At 53.3% G+C, this 18,389-nt stretch overlaps 1 protein-coding gene across 5 annotated transcripts in view; it reads right to left on the reverse strand.

The window, feature by feature from the left end:
• Window positions 1-1,689: 1,689 nt before the first annotated feature.
• Window positions 1,690-18,389, reverse strand: part of FLOT2 (flotillin 2) — a 17,227-nt gene continuing 527 nt past the window's right edge. For 2 of the 5 annotated variants that reach the window (XM_006768040.2, XM_006768039.2), the window contains exons 2-11: window positions 12,098-12,179; window positions 6,585-6,675; window positions 5,505-5,628; window positions 4,953-5,071; window positions 4,581-4,694; window positions 4,360-4,479; window positions 4,058-4,272; window positions 3,470-3,653; window positions 3,097-3,246; window positions 1,692-2,984 (exon numbers count right to left, since the gene is read on the reverse strand). In XM_006768040.2, the coding sequence (XP_006768103.1) occupies window positions 2,946-2,984; window positions 3,097-3,246; window positions 3,470-3,653; window positions 4,058-4,272; window positions 4,360-4,479; window positions 4,581-4,694; window positions 4,953-5,071; window positions 5,505-5,628; window positions 6,585-6,659 (1,140 nt within the window). In that variant the 5' untranslated portion in view covers window positions 6,660-6,675; window positions 12,098-12,179 and the 3' untranslated portion in view covers window positions 1,692-2,945. Of the gene's footprint in view, window positions 2,985-3,096; window positions 3,247-3,469; window positions 3,654-4,057; window positions 4,273-4,359; window positions 4,480-4,580; window positions 4,695-4,952; window positions 5,072-5,504; window positions 5,629-6,310; window positions 6,374-6,584; window positions 6,676-8,627; window positions 8,717-12,097; window positions 12,180-18,389 lie in introns of those variants that run through there. The other 3 variants (XM_006768041.2, XM_015566739.1, XM_006768042.2) reach the window with 3 other exon arrangements.

Raw genomic sequence — 18,389 nt, forward strand, 5'->3', positions numbered from 1 at the left:
TGTCGTCTATCTCCTTTCGTTCATCCTCTCTATATGTCCAAACCATCTCCACATACCTTTCTCCATCGCAGCAAAACAACATTCTTTCACTCCACAACGTTCCCTAAAATTAACTTAACCCTAACCGGTTTGGCTCAGTGGATAGAGCCTCGGCCTGTGGACTGAGGGGTCCCAGGTTTGATTCCGGTCAAGGGCATGTACCTTGGTTTCGGGCACATCCCCAGTAGGGGGCATGTGGGAGGCGGCTGATGGATGTTTCTGGCTCTCTGTCCCTCTCTCTCTCTGTAAAAAATCAATAAAATATATTTTTAAAAAATATTTTTCTTTTTTCCTTGAATTGTCACAGTGCTTAGAATGATCTTTTTATTGATTATCATTATTATTTTTGGTTGTTAATCCTCACCCAAGGATAATTTTCCATTGATTTTTAGGGAAAGTGGAAGAGAGAGGGAAAGACAGAGAGAAACATCAATGTGAGAGAAACACATCGATTGATTGCCTCTTGCATGAGCCCTGACCAGGGCCCAGGCCAGGGAGGAGTCTGCAACTGAGGTACATGCCCTTGACTGGAATCAAACCCAGGATCCTTTGGTATGCAGGCTGACGCTCTATCCAAAGAGCCAAACCGGTTAGGGCAGAATGATCTTTTTAAATATGTCAGAGCACATCACTCCTCTTTCAAAAAGCTTCAGTGGTTTCCCATCTGAGAGTAATTGCCCCAAATATGCCATTACAGTAAGCTTCCACATTTCCACCATGACCTCATCTACTGCCACCCTCCCTGCGGCTCGTTCACTCATCACTTCCAAACACACTGACCTCCTTGCTGTTCTTTGATCATGACAGACGCACTCCCACCGTGGAGGTCTTTGGTCGGGAAGCTCTGCCCCTCACATATCTGCATTGCTTATTCCTTTACCCTTTAGCTGAAAAAGATTTATTTTCAAAGATGTCACCTTTGGAATTTAAAATAAGCAGTATAGGGAAATTGTCTCACAATACATGTAGTTTTAACCTTTCTCAAATAGGTCTTCCTTCAACACCCTAAAATTTCAACACCCTCCCAAACTTCCTAGTTCTTTCAGGATTTTATTTTCTTTCTTAGTACACACCATCATGTAACATACTGCATACGTATTTAATTTTTATTTCATTTCCCCTACTTGAGTGCAAGCTCTAAAAGCTATGGATTTGTTCTGTTCATTGCAGTCCCCTCAGCATCTAGGACAATACCTGGAACACAGCAAGAGTTAGATAAGTTTGTAAAATGAGTAAATACTGAAGCCCAGAGAGATGAAGTTACTTGTCCAAGAGGACATAGGTCACAAACAACTGAGCTAAAATTTAAACCAAAGCAGCCTAACTCCAGAGTTCATGCTTAAGCCTGAGACGTGGACTCCATTACTGAGTGGGGCTCAGGATGGCCAGAGAGATACAGAGGACCTGAGAGCCCCTTATCTTCTGCCCGAAATGGAGCAGAGCCCGGTCTCCCAGAGCTCAGGTCTGGCCTCAGCAGCTGGGCCAATGGCTGCCCTGTCTCAGGATACTACTGGAGACACAGCAAGTGTGCTGATGCCCTCAAGTGGCTGGGGCGGGAAAGACAGACCAAGTACAGCCTTCAGGCTGAAGGTGCATATGGGAGGGCTATCTGTTAGTGCTTGGTTCCCAGTCACAGAAGACACACTATAGGGCATTGGCATTACAGATCTTTATTTTACCAGAAGGGACAGGCAGTGGGGCAGTGCAGCATCCAAGCCCCAGACCAAACATGCAGCATCCACATGCAGGAACAGCTACACAGGCTGGGGCAGGGCCCGTGCCAGGGGTGGGGGACTGGGACCACAGGACATCCATAGCACCCCTGGGTGCTTGGCCTGTGGGCTTCTCTGCCTCCACTAGAGCAAGGAGACAGAGGGCTGGGCTGCTCCCATGGCTGGGACCCTATCACTGGCCAGGAAGAAAGATGGCACAAGGAGTATGAAGTCTGGCCAGTCTACAGCACTCGGTTCTGTACAGGGTTGGCACAGCCTTGCCCACTGGAAGGGCCTGGCCTCATACCCAGAACAGAGCAGCCCTAGCAGGAAGAGGGTCTACAGACTTTTCTAGTCCCCAACAGGGCTAGACCCTGATCCCAGAAAGACTCAGCAGAGCTGGGACCAAGCCTCACTCCAGCAGGGACATGTCCATGAGGGGGACTTCCCTGAGCACAAGCAGGGGCCTCCTAAGGCAGTAGTCAACTGAGAGAGCTGTTATAGACAGGAGGCCTTGCTTCTGTGCCCCTGGGGTGGGTAGAAAGGTAAGTATGAGAGCAGACCCGGGGCTGGGGAGGTGTGATGAGAAGGGCAATGGCCTGGGTCTGTAGGCCACTGCTACCTAGCCTAGAGGGGCTAGAGTGAGTGAGGCTGGGGTTGCCCAGGGGAGGGTTCAGGGCTGGAAAACCAGGCCAGGAGAGGAGCAGGTGGCCATTCTACCCAGACCCCCTGCACCCATGCTGAGGTCTGGACAAGGCCACAGGGAGGATGCACAGAGAACTTCAAGGCACCAGGATTCTGAAGAGCAGCAGGGCCACCCCTTACAGACAGACAGTGATTATAATAAACATCTTCAGCTTAAATTACATGATGTGTGTAAAGGATGGGTGGGAGGAAAGAGGGAGAGAAAAAGACAAACAGACGAAGGAAGAGGCATATGTACAGGAAGATGAGGGTGGAAGAGACACACCAGATGAATATGGCAGTGAATGTGAGGGTGTGGGGTAAAGGAGAAGGGGAAGGAGACAGACAGGAGAAGGGAAGACAGCCAGAGAAGGCCGGAACACGCAGCACTTCTGGTCCCTACAAATAAGGCACCAGAGTCAGTAACATTCCCGTTGTTCCTGCAGTATTGAAACAGGTGCTGGAGGGAGGAGCGGGCAGCTGCTGAAGGGTGCGGGTTCTTCGGGAGCCTCACACCTGTACACCGGTGGCCTTCTGGATCAGGGGTATCTGTAAGGATGGGAGACGCCATGAGGCCATGGCTCTGGGGCCCACAACCGTTCCACATGGGTCAGTCCAATAGCTACCCAGGCAACCTCATCACAGCGAGCCAAGTACACACCTTGGATAGGTCCACGCCTGTGAGGGCATGCACGGAGGCAGGCAGCTCGGCCAGCAGTCGGTTCACTTCTGATGTCACCTTATTGTTGTCCCCGGTGAGGACCACAATCTCATCGACTTTGGTCAATGGGGCTGCGACTTTGGCAGCAATCTAGGAGGTTGGGTGGGAGGAGAGCTTGGTTGGTTGGTTCTGTCTCCATCCATTCGCCCTGCCCAGCATCTCTCCCCTCCCCATCTCACCCCAACCCCCCCACAGCCTGGGTGGCCCTTATTTGAGGCCATAGTCTGGATGCCTGTTGTAGAGCTGTGTTCCTGACAAGGCCCAGAGAAATCCCTGCACTTGCCCAGCTAGTCCCAGCCTAGGTGGGACTCACCTGGGGCAGGGCTTCCAGCACCATGGCCATCTTGGCTGAGTCCCCGTATTTCTGGTAGGCCTCAGCCTTGAGCTTCATCCGCTCAGCCTCTGCCTTGCCCATCGCCTCAATGACTGCTGCCTCCGCCTCACCGATTTTTCGGATCTTCTCAGCCTCTGCCTCGGCCAGGAGGACCTGCTTCACCCTGAGGGAGTCCAGGTGCGGCAGGATCAGTGGGATGGACCAGGGGTCCCTCAAGCCTTGTCTGGGGGCCAGCAAACCCTCCAGCCCTCTGCTCTGGCAGGTGGTGTCAGGGTGGGGGACCCATGAAGGGGGTGCCCTGGCATTCTGGCTCTGGCCAGGGAGAGGTATGGGCTTCCAGAAGCAAACAGAAGAGGAGATTAACCAGGATGCTGCGTCAAGCACCATTCCAGGCCCTCAAACCTCTTTTATCTAATTCAGTTCTGACAATAACGCCACGTTCGTCACAGCGAGTAAACAGGACGGAGGAGCACTGGCTTCTAAACTGTGGTCAGGAGGGTGGAGGGAGTGTGTCCACGGCAGAGGAGCCTGACGGCCGCCCAGCCCCTGCCGCCCAGCAGCACTCACTTTTCGCCCTCGGCGATCTGCTGCATGCGGTGTGCCTCGGCCTCCGCGGGGCGGCGCACGGTGGCAATCAGCTCCTTCTCTGTGCGCAGGATCTCCTGTGTCTCCACTGCAATCTGCTTCTTACGCTGCACAACCTCGATCTCGATCTCTTCTTGCCGAATCTTCTGCTGCTCGTGGGCCCCTTGCAGCTCGTAGGCCAGCTGGGCCTCAGCTGTCTGTGGCAGAGTGCGGTGAGCATGTCAGAGGCTAGGGGCCAAGTCTTGAGTCCAAAGCCCCAACTCAGGTGCCCTCTGGCTCCTCACCTTGATATTGACTTCCTCACTGAAGGCCGACTTCTGCAGCTCGAAGGCTCGCTTGGAGTCGGCGATTTTGGTGTCTGCCATGAACTTCATGTCCAGCATCTCCCTCTTGCACTCGGCTTCCTGGGATCAGGAGGGGGAGGTGCTGAGGGGCCTCTGAGAAACCATGGTCCCACCACCCCCGAGTTCCTGGTCCCTGGGGGCGGGAAGGAAAAGCCACATACCCGGATGCCTGCATCCCGCTCGGCCTCGGCCACCCCGATGTCAGCATCCCTCTGCACCACCGCCGTCTGCGTCTTGCCCAGGGAGCTCAGATAGTCCACTTTGTCATACACATCCTGGGGAGGGAAGGAAGAGGGAGTCACCCCTAGCACAGTTTTTAAACATTTTTTATTAATTTGAGAGAGAAACGTTGATTTGTTGTGCCACTTGTTTATGCATTCACTGGCTGCTTCTTGTATGGGCCCTGAGAGGAGATCAAGCCCATGACCTTGGCGTGTTGGGACGACAACAGTTATAAGCACAAAGGTCCCCTCCTGCCAAGCTCCCCACCCCCAGATGGTTGTAGGGGACTGCAGTCTTCCCATCCACCGCACCTTGATGGTAAAGCTGAGGATCTCGATGCCCATGCGGCCGACGTCAGGGGCTGCCACCTCCCGCACCAGCTTGGCGAACTGGTCCCGGTCCTGATAAATCTGCTCCACAGTCAGGGTCCCTGGGGGCAGAAGGATCATGGGCTGGCTCCCCAGGGACCAAGCCGGCTAGGGAAGGGAGGAGGCATGCAAGCAGAGGTCTGAGTCTATGCCAGGCTGTGCATTCTGAGCTGGGTCTTCCCGGTTTCTTCTGAACAGTGCTTAGCGCCAAGCTGCCTTCTGCAGAGTGCAGGCTGGATGAAGAACAGTGTTCTATGCAGCACTGGGTGCCTGATCAGACTGGCACCCCCTCCCCTCCCCAGTGCCCTCCCCTTCACACAAGTCACCTGAAGTTCTGAAAGGAAATACTTGAGGAAAATGTTTCAGCTTTTCATCTAGAAACCTCGGTGGTCTGACAGGCCCCCCACCTCCTGCCCCCCTCCCTGGCCCTGGTTTGGGGCCCTGTGATGCTCTTCCAGGGCCGCAGAGGGGCCCCTGGGCTGGGCAGGGTCTCACCGAGGATGGAGCGCAGGTGCCCCTCCAGGGTCTGCAGGACGACATTCTTGATGTCCTGCACATTCTTGCCCAAGAACTGCTCGCAGGCCACGGCCAGAAGCTCCTTCTCCGTCATGATCTTCACCTGCCAGGGGGCACAAAGGCGCCTGAGCCAGGGTGAAGGGAGCAGATGGAGGCCCCAGACCCAGTGTGGAGGATGGTGGCTATGTCCCTCCCCTCCTTTTTCAGACCTGGTCTGGGGGCAGGAGTGGTCTGTCTGGGGCCTCTAGTGGGGAGAGCACACGGGAATTCTCACACTGAGGAATTTCATCCTTCCTGGCAGCCCAGGCCCTGATGTGGCCTCTCTCCTGGGCATGTGGGGCTTGTCCCCTCACCCTTCCAGTCCACATGCTTGTCCCTCATTGGCCAGTCCCTCCCTTGCAGGCTCCCCACAGGTGGGAGACCTGAAGACTGAGGGGCAGAGAATGCAAAAAGGACAATGAACAAGAGGGACAGAAACACACACACCAGGAAAGAGAGCCTAGACGGGGCAGGGGGTGGTTCCAGGGGGGCCACCCAGACCTTCCTGAGATACTAAGCCAACAACCCCCTCACCAGAGGCCTACAACACTGCTGAATCTCCCTGCTCTCTGAAGTTGAGAGGTGGACGAGGGCAGGAAGCCCCTCACCCAGGCACCAAGCTGGGAATATAAGTCTCCAACTCCAGAACCTGCCTGACATGACCTCATCCTCTGGTCCCCACATCTCCAGCCCCTGCCCAGGGAACAGGGAAGGGCCTGGATGCTGGGGCTTGGCAGTTCCGACACCTGCAAAGAACGGGGTTAGTGCGACAGGAGCCCTCAGCACTGGTTCTGTCCCTCGCAGGCCCGCTGAGGAGAAAAGGGGTGTCTGTTAGTTCTGCTGGGCGGCCAAGGCGCCAAGAGAGCACGTTCCAGTGGCGATGACCCTCTTTTGGAAGGGGGGGGCAGGGGTAGTGGTGCTGGAGAAAATGCCCCTGGCTGTTGTCTTCTCCTCCCCCCAAATCCCAGCACAGGATGAGGCAGCTCAACGGTCATGCGCGGGGCTGCTGAGTTACTATACCTGGGCGACACCCGTCACAGTTAAAGCTACCCCCTCGGCCGTCTCTACGTCCTCGCAGCGGGGCTGCAACGTCATAATCTCTAGGGTAATCCTGCCAAGAAATGCAAAACAGGGGCATGGGTCTGGGGGCCCGGGGCCTGGGGTGTGGGGGAAGAGTCCAATACCTCCCTGCTCCAGCTGGGACTGGCCAGCGGTCCTGCTGCAGAGAAGGGCGGGGAGGATCCCCACGGGGTCGTGGCTGGAAGTGTGTGTGAAGGGGATGGGTGGGAAGGCAGGGCAGGGTGATGCAGGTGCCTCTCGGGGGAGTGTGAGTGGCTCTCCCTGTGTATGCTGCCTCTGCTGAAATCGGCCTGGCCCGAGGAGTGGGAAAAGGAAGCGGAGAAGAAGTGGTTGTGGTGGTCTGGGCTGGTGGAAGGGTGGGGCGAGTCCAGGAGCAGCTGTGTGTGTTTATCCTGGGAGAGCGAGAAAGGGCTGGTACTCCAGGCTGTGCTGGGTAGGTTGCTCAGGGGTGCCATCTGAGCCTTCCCCAGGGGCCCTCGCCCGTTCCCTGGGTGTGCCCAGCCCTCCAGGATGCCCCGGGAGGCTGCCTACAAGCTCTGCTCGGTGGTGTGGCTGCCTGGGAGTGCCCACTGCTGGGCCATGATGATGGGATCCTGCCTCTGCCCCTTGCCAGGGAAGCCCTGCCTGGTCTCTCCACCTGCCAGCAGACTACGATGTGAAGCTTACCCTCTGGGGTTGGGCCCAGGTGGTCAAGTTGGGAATGGGGCCACACTAGAGCTTCCTGGCCAGAAAGTGCTAGAAAGGCTTGTTCTACCCAGACAATCTGAGGTCTCACGGGTCCACATCACCAGTTTAAAAAGGACCTAGGCATTTGCAGTTATCTCAAGGACAGTAGTAGGCTTGGAGGCAGGCGGGGCTGCTTTAGACAGGACCTGTCTGAAGTGCTCTGAGCTCAGGCCTCTGTGCTGACGCCTGCCCTCCCACGGCTACAGGGGCAAGTGCGATGGGCGGTCCCCTTCCCCATTGGAGATGGCAGCATGGGGGAGGAAGGGAGTAGCGGTACAGCTTTTGCCTGAAAAGGCTGACGGGCAATACCACGCAGAGGGAAGGGGCTGGGTAAGATGACCCTTAGGTCTCTTCTTGTAATGGGAACCTGCACAACAGGAGAGCACCTGGAGTTACTGAACGCCCTGGTCTAGGAATGAATTCCATCAGCTAAGGCAACCCAGCAACAAAGAGTGAGACACCAGGTTACTTGCTTTTCAGAGTAAAAGCATATTCATCATAAAGCTCGGGTTTCTCTATACTCTTTTCCCAAAAATCCCCAAGTGCCCTCATATTGTTTTACTTGCCTTTCCAATATCCCTACCTGGCACAGAGAGGACATGATTCTCCCCACCCATTTCACAGATGGGAAAACAAAGTCCAGTGACAAGAGATCTGCTCAAAGGCCCCTCAACAAAGCATTAGGGGTAGGGAACGGCCAAGGCTCTTTTTGCTCAAGCCTGTCAAGAAGATTGAAGGGGTCAAAGGGGCTGGGTGAGCAGAACTCCCCATGAGACCTATCTTCTGGCCTTGCAAAGAGGGGGCTAGGGCTTGACATTAGGGCATCAGCCTGGAGAAGAGGCTGGCAAGGGGCTCTGTGGTACCTGAAGGACCAGGACTTCATCAGCTGTAGATAGGACTGAACCCACTCAACGCAGACAGCCCAGCTCTATCACATGAGGGCCTGTGTCTCCTGCCTGAACTCACTCCCAATTTAGGCTGGCATCCAAGGACACCAACTGGCAGACTGCCAGAGCTTCCAGATCCATTGTTCTTTCCCCACAAGCAGCCCCAGTGGGTGAGGGATCTACAGGGGATCTACAGGGATCTACAGGGATCTACAGGGATCTATCCTGGTACTCAGACCAGCAGAGGTGGGAACAGAGAGGAGGGAGGCACACTCTCAGGAGGGGAGTCCACCTGGCTCCTGCCTGCCAGGCCCCACTGGGCAGGAAGAGAGAAGGTTAGACACAGAGGAGGAAGCAGGTGGGTTATTACCTGTGCAACCCCTGTTACGAATAGCGGGACCCCCTCCGACGTCTCAATATTCTCACAGCGACACAGGATGGTCATAACCTCCAGAGACAGTCTGAGGAGCAGCCGGGGGTAGGGAGAGGTAGGGGCAGGAAAGGGGTAGGAGGGGGACACAGCAAACACACACAGTGGTTACCAGATAAGCACCGATGCCTGATGCCTGGGGGCAGGGCTGCTCTCCATACTTCAGCCCCCCACTGCCAGCTCAGTCTAGGGCTGTAGGGGGACAGAGACACCCACGTGCTGGCCTGACGCCTCTGGGTCTCTTCTCTAGCCCCCATACTCTTCCCAGGAGGTGCTGCTTGGCTGGGAAAAGAGCCTGCTGATGCCCTGGACCTATGATCTGGTCAGGAGGCCTGTGCACAGGGCACCTGGGCTGCTACCCACCTGCTCCCCAGGAGATTTCTGGCATGATCAGGGACACTTAGCCTCAGCTCCACACTCCAAACACAGGCAAACCTGTGTTTCCAGAAACTGGGAGAGGGAGGTCATTCTGGGCCTTAACAAGCCACAGGAAATACCGAATCCTGCTTGGGGCACACAAGCTCAAGGTCTCTGCTACATATCGCTAAGAAGGCAATTTAGGACCCTGGCCGGTTGCTCAGTGGCTAGAGTACCGAGCCTCAGACCAAAGGGTCTCGGGTTCAATTCCTGGTCAAAGGCATGCACCTCAGTTGTGGGTTTGATCTCCACCCCAGTTGGGGCGTGTGCAGGAGGGAACCAATCGCGCTCCCCCCCGCCCCCCTTCCACTCTGTCTGAAAATCAATGGAAAAAATATCCTTAGGTGAGGATTAAAAAAAAAAAAAGGAATTTAGGGTCAGAAAAGTCCAAAGAAAAATTTGGATTTTCTGATTTGGGGGTGCAGGTGTCAAGGAAGGGCTGGGGGAGGAGGTGTGCCCTGCCGGAGTATTCACAGGGAGAACTGGGAGATAACAGAGCAAGTCACGTTGGAACTTCCAATGCTGGGCACAGGCAGAGAAGAGTCACGGTAGAGAACCAGGCGCCTCTACGCTGCTTGGCCCCCGTATTTGGGCTTCTTGGGCCTCCCCAGGGCAGCGTGTGTGCGCGAATGTGTATAGGGAAGTGGTCTAGGCAGAGGCCAGCCTGTGGACAGCGTGGAAGGTTGCCTTGAACCAGAGGAAGGGAGGACAGAGACTGAGGCTGAAGGAGCAGAAGCAAATAGCTTGGGGGATGGGAAACCCTCACCTCAGCTCTCACATGCCACCCCTGGGGGCTCCGGACATGCAGATGTGCAAAGGCTGCCCTCTTTCCAGCTCCTACCACTAGCACCCTGGGGCCGGAGAGAACTCTTGCCCTGGCTCAGATAGGAAACCACCAAGATCTCTTCTGGGGGAGGAGGAGAGAGGGAGATAGCAGGATGGGAAGGAAGGAGGAAGGGAAGGAGGGAGGGAAGGAGGGAGGGAAGGAGGCTGCAGCTCAGATGCCAGAGGTGAAGGAATCGCTCAGGTAAGGAGAGAGCCGCCCATATCATGATAATATGGGACGTGGCAGCAAAGTGCAGCAGAAGGGACTTCACAGAGCCTGGAGAAGACAGCTGGCACTGAGAGTGGGTGACATGTAGGACAGCTGTGGAAAGTACCTCGAAAAGGAGGCTGAGGATCCAGGCTCTAAGGAAGTAAAGGCCTGGGTTTGTAGCGATGTCCCCCAGCAGGCTAGGGGTTGGGGAAAGAGGCACCCCCAGAATAGGGCCCAAGAAGGAGAGGGGCTGCAGACTCAGACTGCCCAGCAAGTGGGACAGAGGGAGAATGCAGAGCCTGGGTGTGAGATTGGTTTCCTAGGACAAGGTACATGGTCTTCCACACCTGCTGTCAGAGAAGCGTGGCTCCGTCTCGGGCCTCTGACTCCTGGAGCAAGAAGCGGGAGTGGGGGACCAAGAATGTGGACCAAGAGCTGCAGAGCTGCTGCCCTAGCAGTGGCTGCCCATGCAGGACCCATCTCTGGGCAAGCTGCAATTCTCTGGGCCTCCCTGTACACTGAGGTGCCTGGTCAGGACACACTGCTGTCCCAGGACTGCAGGGCATATGGAAAGGGGTGGCAGTGTCTCTGGAGAGGACAACCCCTGGTTTCTGACAGGGCAACTGGCCTACTCAGAAGTGCCCATGAGCCTCCTGAGAGGAAGCTGTGACCAGTATTGATTGCTCCCTGACGCTTTCAGCCTTGGGCCAAAAGAGTCCCCCAGGACCATGGTCGGCAAACTGTGGCTCGCGAGCCACATGCGGCTCTTTGGCCCCTTCAGTGTGGCTCTTCCTAAGCCTTAGGAGTACCCTAATTAAGTTAATAACAATGTACCTACTATATAGTTTAAGTTTAAAAACAGTGGCTCTCAAAAGAAATTTCAATCGTTGGCTCTGTTGACTAATGAGTTTGCTGACCACTGACCCAGGATCCCACTCAGGCAGAGCAAAGTGAGGGGAGAGATGGGAAAGTGGGAGGGGTTACTGGGCAATCAGCGAAGTTAAAAAATTGTGACATGCTTTCCAAGCCCCGGACCTTAGCTGACACTTCCTGGAACCACAGGCACTGACAGCTCAGTGCAGCCATGGAACTTCTATCTGCTGCCTGGTGGGGCTGGGGTGGAAGGGATTTTCACTGGAATCTCCATCACTTCCCCTTCAGGGTGACACCCCTTGGCCCCCAAATGCCCATACTTCACAGCTCTGCTGTCCTTCTGGCCTGGGTCCTGGCCTGAAGGATCTGGGTCCCTCCCCTGATCTCCCATAGCGTGGAGGGGGTGATGGTGGAAAGGTGGCTGGCATGCCTCATCTCCTCTTGGGTGGGCAGTGAGGGTAGCAGGAAAGGTCCAGGTTGAATCTGGCCCTGCCAGGGGCTCTGGAGGAGCCAGAGGTATAGCCTTATGATAGTCCCTCTGGAGAGCTGAACTATCCCTTCCTCTAGTCTTTCCACACTGATTTAGGAAGTCCAGGCCTGGCTTGCCCACCCTGGCACTAATTAGATCTCCACTCCTGTCTCTAACCCACTGCTATCAGAGAGCCACTTCACACTGGACATGTATTCTCGGCTATTTAGCCCTTGCCTGCATTTCTCAGGGCCCGTAAAGGTGAGGGTGCATGTTAGGGGTCTCTTCAGCCTTCTCTCCTTCCCCAGACCCACTCTGAACAGGGTGTATAATTAAAGCTTCACAAATAACTTTGAGCTAAAATCAGGGCATTTGGATTCTGCCTGGGCAGGACCCTGAATTCTCTGGGCCAGAAGCGAGGCCTCCAGTGGAAAAAAGTACACCCAGCATCCCTGTGCAACCCATTCTGCCTGCTTCTCTGGAGGCTCCCACCCCCAGAATGAAATGTGGCAAGTGGCAGATGTTCTAGCTGATCTGCGGGGAGACAGGAAAGCTGAAAACCCTCTCTCCCTTGCCCACCAGGATGCCAGTTTCCCTGAGCCCCCAGGTCCTTACCTCTGAGTGTCAGAGATACACCACCAGGCCCAGGCCCAGCCGCCAAACACATACTGTTTATAGTCCGAACCACAACAGCCCCCTGGAGAACAAAGCAAAACATTGCTGTCAATCAGCTCTCGGGTTTGTCTATCCCCAATCCCTCCAACAGCAACCCTGGGCCTTTACCTGCTCAGACACTTAAACTGCATTTTCAGTCCCAGGTGCTGAGGTTACATACAAATGGGAGACATGCCCAAAGGGTCTTGGAATCTAGTTAGGTAGATAGGCAGTTGGCATAGAAAGGAGGCTATCCAATGAGTAGATCAGAACATATGTGCTTTCAGAGAACAGGAGAGGTCCATGGGCAGGAGTGAGCAGCAAAAGCTTCAATCTTTCAGTCAGCCATTAATTTAGCAAAGAAGAAGGGTATTTTCTCTGCTAGGAATACAGAAATGAAGGTGGTAAGTCCTCTCTTGAAGTAGATTAGTCCAGGAGGAGGGACTTACTTTTTTTTTTTTTTTGAGATGATTGTAATGCCAAGCAATTCACCTATTATCAGGGCAGGTGCAGACAGGGAGGGAATGCAGCCTCCCACCCCTCACACACAGGGAGATTGCTGGGAGGGAGGGAGACTCAAGCTAAGGTGGGAGCCTTGCTCAAGCCTGGCAGACACATCTCGGTGAGGCTGTCCTATATTCGCAGGGGTTCAGAGTGACTTTGTTCCTCTTGTGGGAGCAGATAGAGAAGGCAAGACCTCAACACAAAGGACAACTCATAGTACCAATGGGAAGAGTGAAGATAAAGGGAAAAGGACTAAAAAGAAAGTTCTCCTGGGAACTATGTATCAACCAAACAGGATGTGGATCTGGCCGGGACCCAAATTCATGTTGTGGACATGTTCCGCATGCTCACTGTACAGAAAACGAGAAAAATCAATTCCTGAAATTCTTGTTGTGAACGCGCCAGCAAATGCCAAAACTACTCAAGTTCAAGAAAACTTGCGTAGCCAAAACCGGTTTGGCTCAGTGGATAGAGCATTGGCCTGCGGACTGAGAGGTCCCAGGTTCGATTCCGGTCAAGGGCATGTACCTTGGTTGCGGTCACATCCCAAATGGGGAGTGTGCAGGAGGCAGCTGATCGATGTTTCTCTCTCATTGATGTTTCTAACTCTCGATCTCTCTCCTTTCCTCTCTGTAAAAACTCAATAAAATATATTAAAAAAATAAAAAGAAAACTTGCGTAAAAGCTGGAGGGGCAGTTCACTTGTAGTGAAGAGAAATGTACAGGAAACATGTGATTGTTTATTAAAAACACAAAACAAAGGCAGTATGACTTGGGGAAAAAGTCAATGGATGCCATCATTTCCATGTTCACAAACTGGGGTTTTAAGGAAAGCCTTAAAGACACTGAGTAACAGTGTCTATGAGGACCCATAGCAAGGGACAAGCTGGTGATGGGGGAGTGCAGATCACAGTGTCTCAGGTATCAGGCCAAGGAGCTGTGTGTGTGTGTGTGTGTGTGTGTGTGTGTGTGTGTGTCTGGGGGTGTGTGTGTGTGTGTGTGTGAGAGAGAGAGAGAGAGAGAGAGAGAGAGAGAGAGAGATGAGGGACCACACAGAGGTTTAAACTGGGGAGCAACAAGTCCTGGCCAGGTAGCTCATTTGGTTACAGCGTAGTCCCTATATGCCAAGGTTGCGGGTTCAATCCCCAGTCAGGGCCCATAAAAGAATCAACCAATGAATGCATAAAAAAGTGGAACAACAAATTGCTGTTTCCCTCTCTTTCTCCCCTCCCTCTCTCTCTCAAAAATCAATAAATTAAAAAACACACCCTATTTTTAATTTTATAAATATAAAATCATATTTACATTTTAGAAACACGACTTTGCACAAGGAGGAAGATGCTGGGGTCGGGGATATTGGGCCGAAGCCTCTTGCAGTGGCTGGCGTTGAGGGATAAGTTCTAGAGAATTTCCTGTGTAAGTGGCAATGTTCTGTAGCTGCACTGTGGACAACGGCAGCCCCTCGCCACAGGTGGCTACTGAGCATTTGAAATGTGGCTGCTCCGACTGAGGAAATGAATTTTAATTTAATTAATTAAATTGAAGTAGCCACTTGTGGCTACTGAATACCGTATCGGTGTAGCTCTACAGTCCAGGTTTGGGTGAGTGGGAAGCAACCAAAACAGACACAACGGAGAGAAGCTAAACCTGGAGAGACGTTTTGGATGAGTGGAGGTGAAGGAACAAAGCCTCCGGGAGTGCAGAGGGCCTGCAGGTTCATGCACTGGCATCGGAGACTGCTCACAAAACGGCCAGATCAGTTTCCTGGGGCTGCTGCTGTGCACAGTGGGCAAGTAGCTGGGCCAGAGGTCCAGGGAGCGAAGATCAGCCCACATGTGAGCAGTGGTAGGAAGAGGAGGTCTTAGGCCTGTTTCTTTGTGGTGAAAATACCTGTTCACAGGGCTGCTGTTCAATAGAAGCTATTGCAGGCTTCCCTGCCCTGGGGAGTGGGGTATGGGAGGCCTCTAAGGACAAGCAGTCAATCTGAAACCTAAACCGGCTCAGGATCCAGTGAGATTGGAAGAAGGTCAAAAATCACAGCTTGTTTCACTTCTTCTTGGCCTGGTGGCGGGTGGGGCCTGGCTGCCTCCAGCCAGCTCCAGGGCACCTCTCCATGTGCTGGGGGAGGAGGCAGTAGTGGTGGGGTGGGCTAGGGGGAGGTCTGTGGTGACCATTAGGGGGATGTCCACCCTTTACCTTTAACTCAGTCTTTGACCTTGGGAGCAGGCGGCCACACACAGCTCAAGCTGGGCCTTGGCCAGGAGCCACATGGCCAGGTTCCCAGGGGTAGCAACAACAGGAAGCTGGGGTTGCCAGACTACCCTGTCCCCAGCAGCCTCCTCTTCTGGAAGGCATCTTCTGCCCAGCTTCCCGGTCACACGGAGCCTGAGCACCGTTCCCAAAAGAGAACACTTAGGCGGCCCTTCCTTGCCTGTCCTAATTCCCACTGTCTTGAGACCTGAAAGTTCTCCCTAATTTTTTCTCACTTCTTCTAAGCCAACCCTCTTTTCTTTGTCTATCCTTCACAGAGCTGAAGAATAACAAAACACGCCTAGATAACCTCCGCCCCACTCTTAGCCCCTCCCCAGACACATTCTGCCCTCTCAGGAAAACTCCCTTCCCTTCTATCCTTCCCTCTCCCACTTCCGTCTTCCTATTAGTCCAGAAAACCATACTCTACAAGAGGGATTTAGCCTTTTTTTGAGCCACAAACATCCTTAGGAGTCCAGCAATGCTGGAATGTTCATAAATGCATAAAATAAAATTCATAAGAAACAAATCATATTAAAAGTTATAAAAATATTAAAGCAACAAAATATGTGGTGTAGTGGGACAGGTAATACACAGTAATATGTGTGATAGTGTAATACATTAAATAAGGTTTATGATAGATCTAATAATTGGCTTAATTTCAAAGTAGTGATGAATATGATTTAAAAAAATATTTTTATTGATATCAGAGAGAAAGGGAGAGACAGAAACATCAATGATGGAAAAAAGAAAAAAAAAAGAAACATCAATGATGAAAGGATCATTGATCAGTTGCCTCCTGCATGCCCCACACTGGGGAGCCAGCCCAGAAATCCAGGTTTGTGCACTGACCTGAAACCCAACCTCGACCTCCTGGTTCAAAGGTCGACACTCAACCACTGAGCCATGCCAGCTGGGCCATAAATGATTTTTAAGGTATTACAACAAATGCAGTATTCATGATCATAGGAGACACTACATATAAATGCACTTTTCTCCCCATCCAAAGATAGGATGTAGAGGCACAGACCTGTACATTCTGTCCAAATTCCCAGGTTAAGAAACTCTGACCTACTATGGAGATGAGAGAATTATGTACGGTATTTGGATTCCCCTTTTAAAAAAATCCCAAAATAGAAAAAGAGCAAAAGGTTTTATATTATAGAATGGAGGAGGAAGGTTAGACAACCAGAAGAACCTCCAGACCTCTCAGGTGAAGAAGATGACCATGAGCTATAGCAGCATCCTTCTTCTGAAACTGGGCTTAGTGAGATGCCTGGACTTAGATACAGGCCAAGTAACCAGGTGGGGCAGGCTGGGAATAGTTACTCTGTTCTCCTGGGGGTCCATGTGCAAGAGAGAGCTGCATCTCAGCTTGGTCACTTCAAACCCCAAGGTACTATTATGCTAGGCATTATCTTTCCCTCTTCTCTCGCACCCTTCCTGGACTCCAGCACCCTCAATTCTCAGCACAGCCTCCTCTCCCCACCCCTAAAACAGCTTCCAAATTAACGCTGCACCGGCCTGTGGCAAGAGGACCTCCTTTCTGACAACTGGAAGGTACCAAGCAGCCTATCTCAGGGGCTCCTCTCACCCCTCTCCAAAGAAGATCGGAGCTTTTGTATCCTGAGCTCAGAGACCAGGCTTCCAGAAAGAAACTCACAAGAGAAACAAAGTAGCTCACCTCCTTAAAGGACTGTCCCAGGAAGCCAAGGTTGTGGGTTCAGTTCCCAGTCAGGGGACATACAAGAATCAACCATGTGTGCATAAATGGGTGGAACAACAAGTTGATATTTTTCTCTCTTAAAAAAGAATCAATTAAAAAAAAAAAAAAAGTCCGGCTCGTGTGGATCAGTGGTTGGGCATCCATCCATGAACTAAGAGGTCACCAGTCTAACTCCCGGTCAGGGCACATACCCAGGTTGCCGCTCGATCTCCAGTAGGGGGCGTGTAGGAGGCAAACGATCTATGAAGTTTCTGTTTCTCTCTCATTGATGTTTCTCTCTATCCCTCTCCTTTCCTCTCTTTCTAAAAACCAATAGAAACATATTTAAAAAGAAAAACATAATGCAGATTCGGGTTCTAAAAGCCTTCTTTAGGAGTGGGGGCTGGGAGACTGGTCCAGATCTTACAGAAGTAGGTGCAAATTTGGCCCTTAGTTGCCCTAGCTGTTTTGGCTCAGTGGATAGAGTGTGGACTTGCAGACCAAAGGGTGGACTTGCAGACCAAAGGGTCCTGGGTTCAATTCCGGTCAAGGGCACATGCCGGGGGTTGAGGGCTCATCCCCAGTAGAGCGTGCAGGTGCCAGCCCATCAGTGATTCCCTCTCATCATTGATGTTTCTATCTCTCTCTTCCTCTCCCTTCCTCTCTGAAATCAAAATATTTGGCCTCAGTGTTCTCTGGGGATCTCCCTCCTAATAAAAGAGTCTCCTATAGGCTATCTCTATAGGCAAGTGAAGTATCTTATCTCCTCCACAGGAATAAGAGCCTGATCAGGGAGAGTGGGGATTTCCTATCCCAGTGAAGAGATTGATTTTGAGATCCAGACTGTGCCAGAAGTCATGTAGCCATGTTCTGGGGGTAAAAGTTTTCGATGGATTTATCAATCTTTCCCAAAGGTGGGCAGCTACAATACCTGGCTTAGCCTATCCGCTTCTACCTCCTTCTGTCGACAGCTGTAAAACTCTGCGCACAGGCTTAAAATCGGCATTGAGAGGGGGCAAGTAAGACATGAGGCCTCCAAGCCGTTAGGAACCACGGACCCTCCCTGGCACCTGCGATCCAGGGCTGCTGCACAAGCTGGTGCCTTGAAAGGCTTCAGCCGCCTTCCAAGAAACCCAAATATACCATTTAAAAGGCAGCCTTAAGACAAGATCCCTCTCCCCTCCCCTAGTACTGCAGAGTCCCCAAGCCCCACCTAAGCGCACAGAAATTCCGGAGCCTGCAGCATTTTGCAACAGGGACAGCACAAACCAGAACCCGGTTTCTCAACCTGTAGAGGCCGCACCCAGCTCAGTGCCAGGAAACCCCAGCGAGGGATTAACGGGTCTCCGAGCGCCCGGAGCAATGGTGTGTCCCAGGGCCTCTCCCCACGTAGGCACCTGCTCTCCGGAGCTGCGTGACCCACCCCAGGTCCCGGGCGCTGTTCCTCTCCCTCCCGGAACCCCACAGCTTCAGTTCGGGTTCCCCGTCCCCCCCATGCCCCCGCCAAGGCCACGGAGGGAGGACGTGCCCAGAGGGGAGGCGGAGAAAGGAGGAAATAAACATGGGGACAACACGCTGCGGGGGAGGAGCCCTGGGGGGAGCCGAGCCCCGCAGACGAGAGCGTGGGGGATTCTCCGGGAAGGTCTCGGGTGCCGCCCGGGGCGCAGGGGACTCAGGCCCGATTCTCGGGGTCCCGACCTCGTCCCCCCGCGGGGGCCCTCCACCCTCGGGGGCCTTCCCAGGCCGACTCTTCCCCGTCGCTCCCCAGCCCGAGACTCCTCCTCACCCACCTTT

Source organism: Myotis davidii, unplaced genomic scaffold (genome assembly GCF_000327345.1).
Source record: "Myotis davidii unplaced genomic scaffold, ASM32734v1 scaffold363, whole genome shotgun sequence".
NCBI classification, from domain to species: Eukaryota; Metazoa; Chordata; class Mammalia; order Chiroptera; family Vespertilionidae; genus Myotis; species Myotis davidii.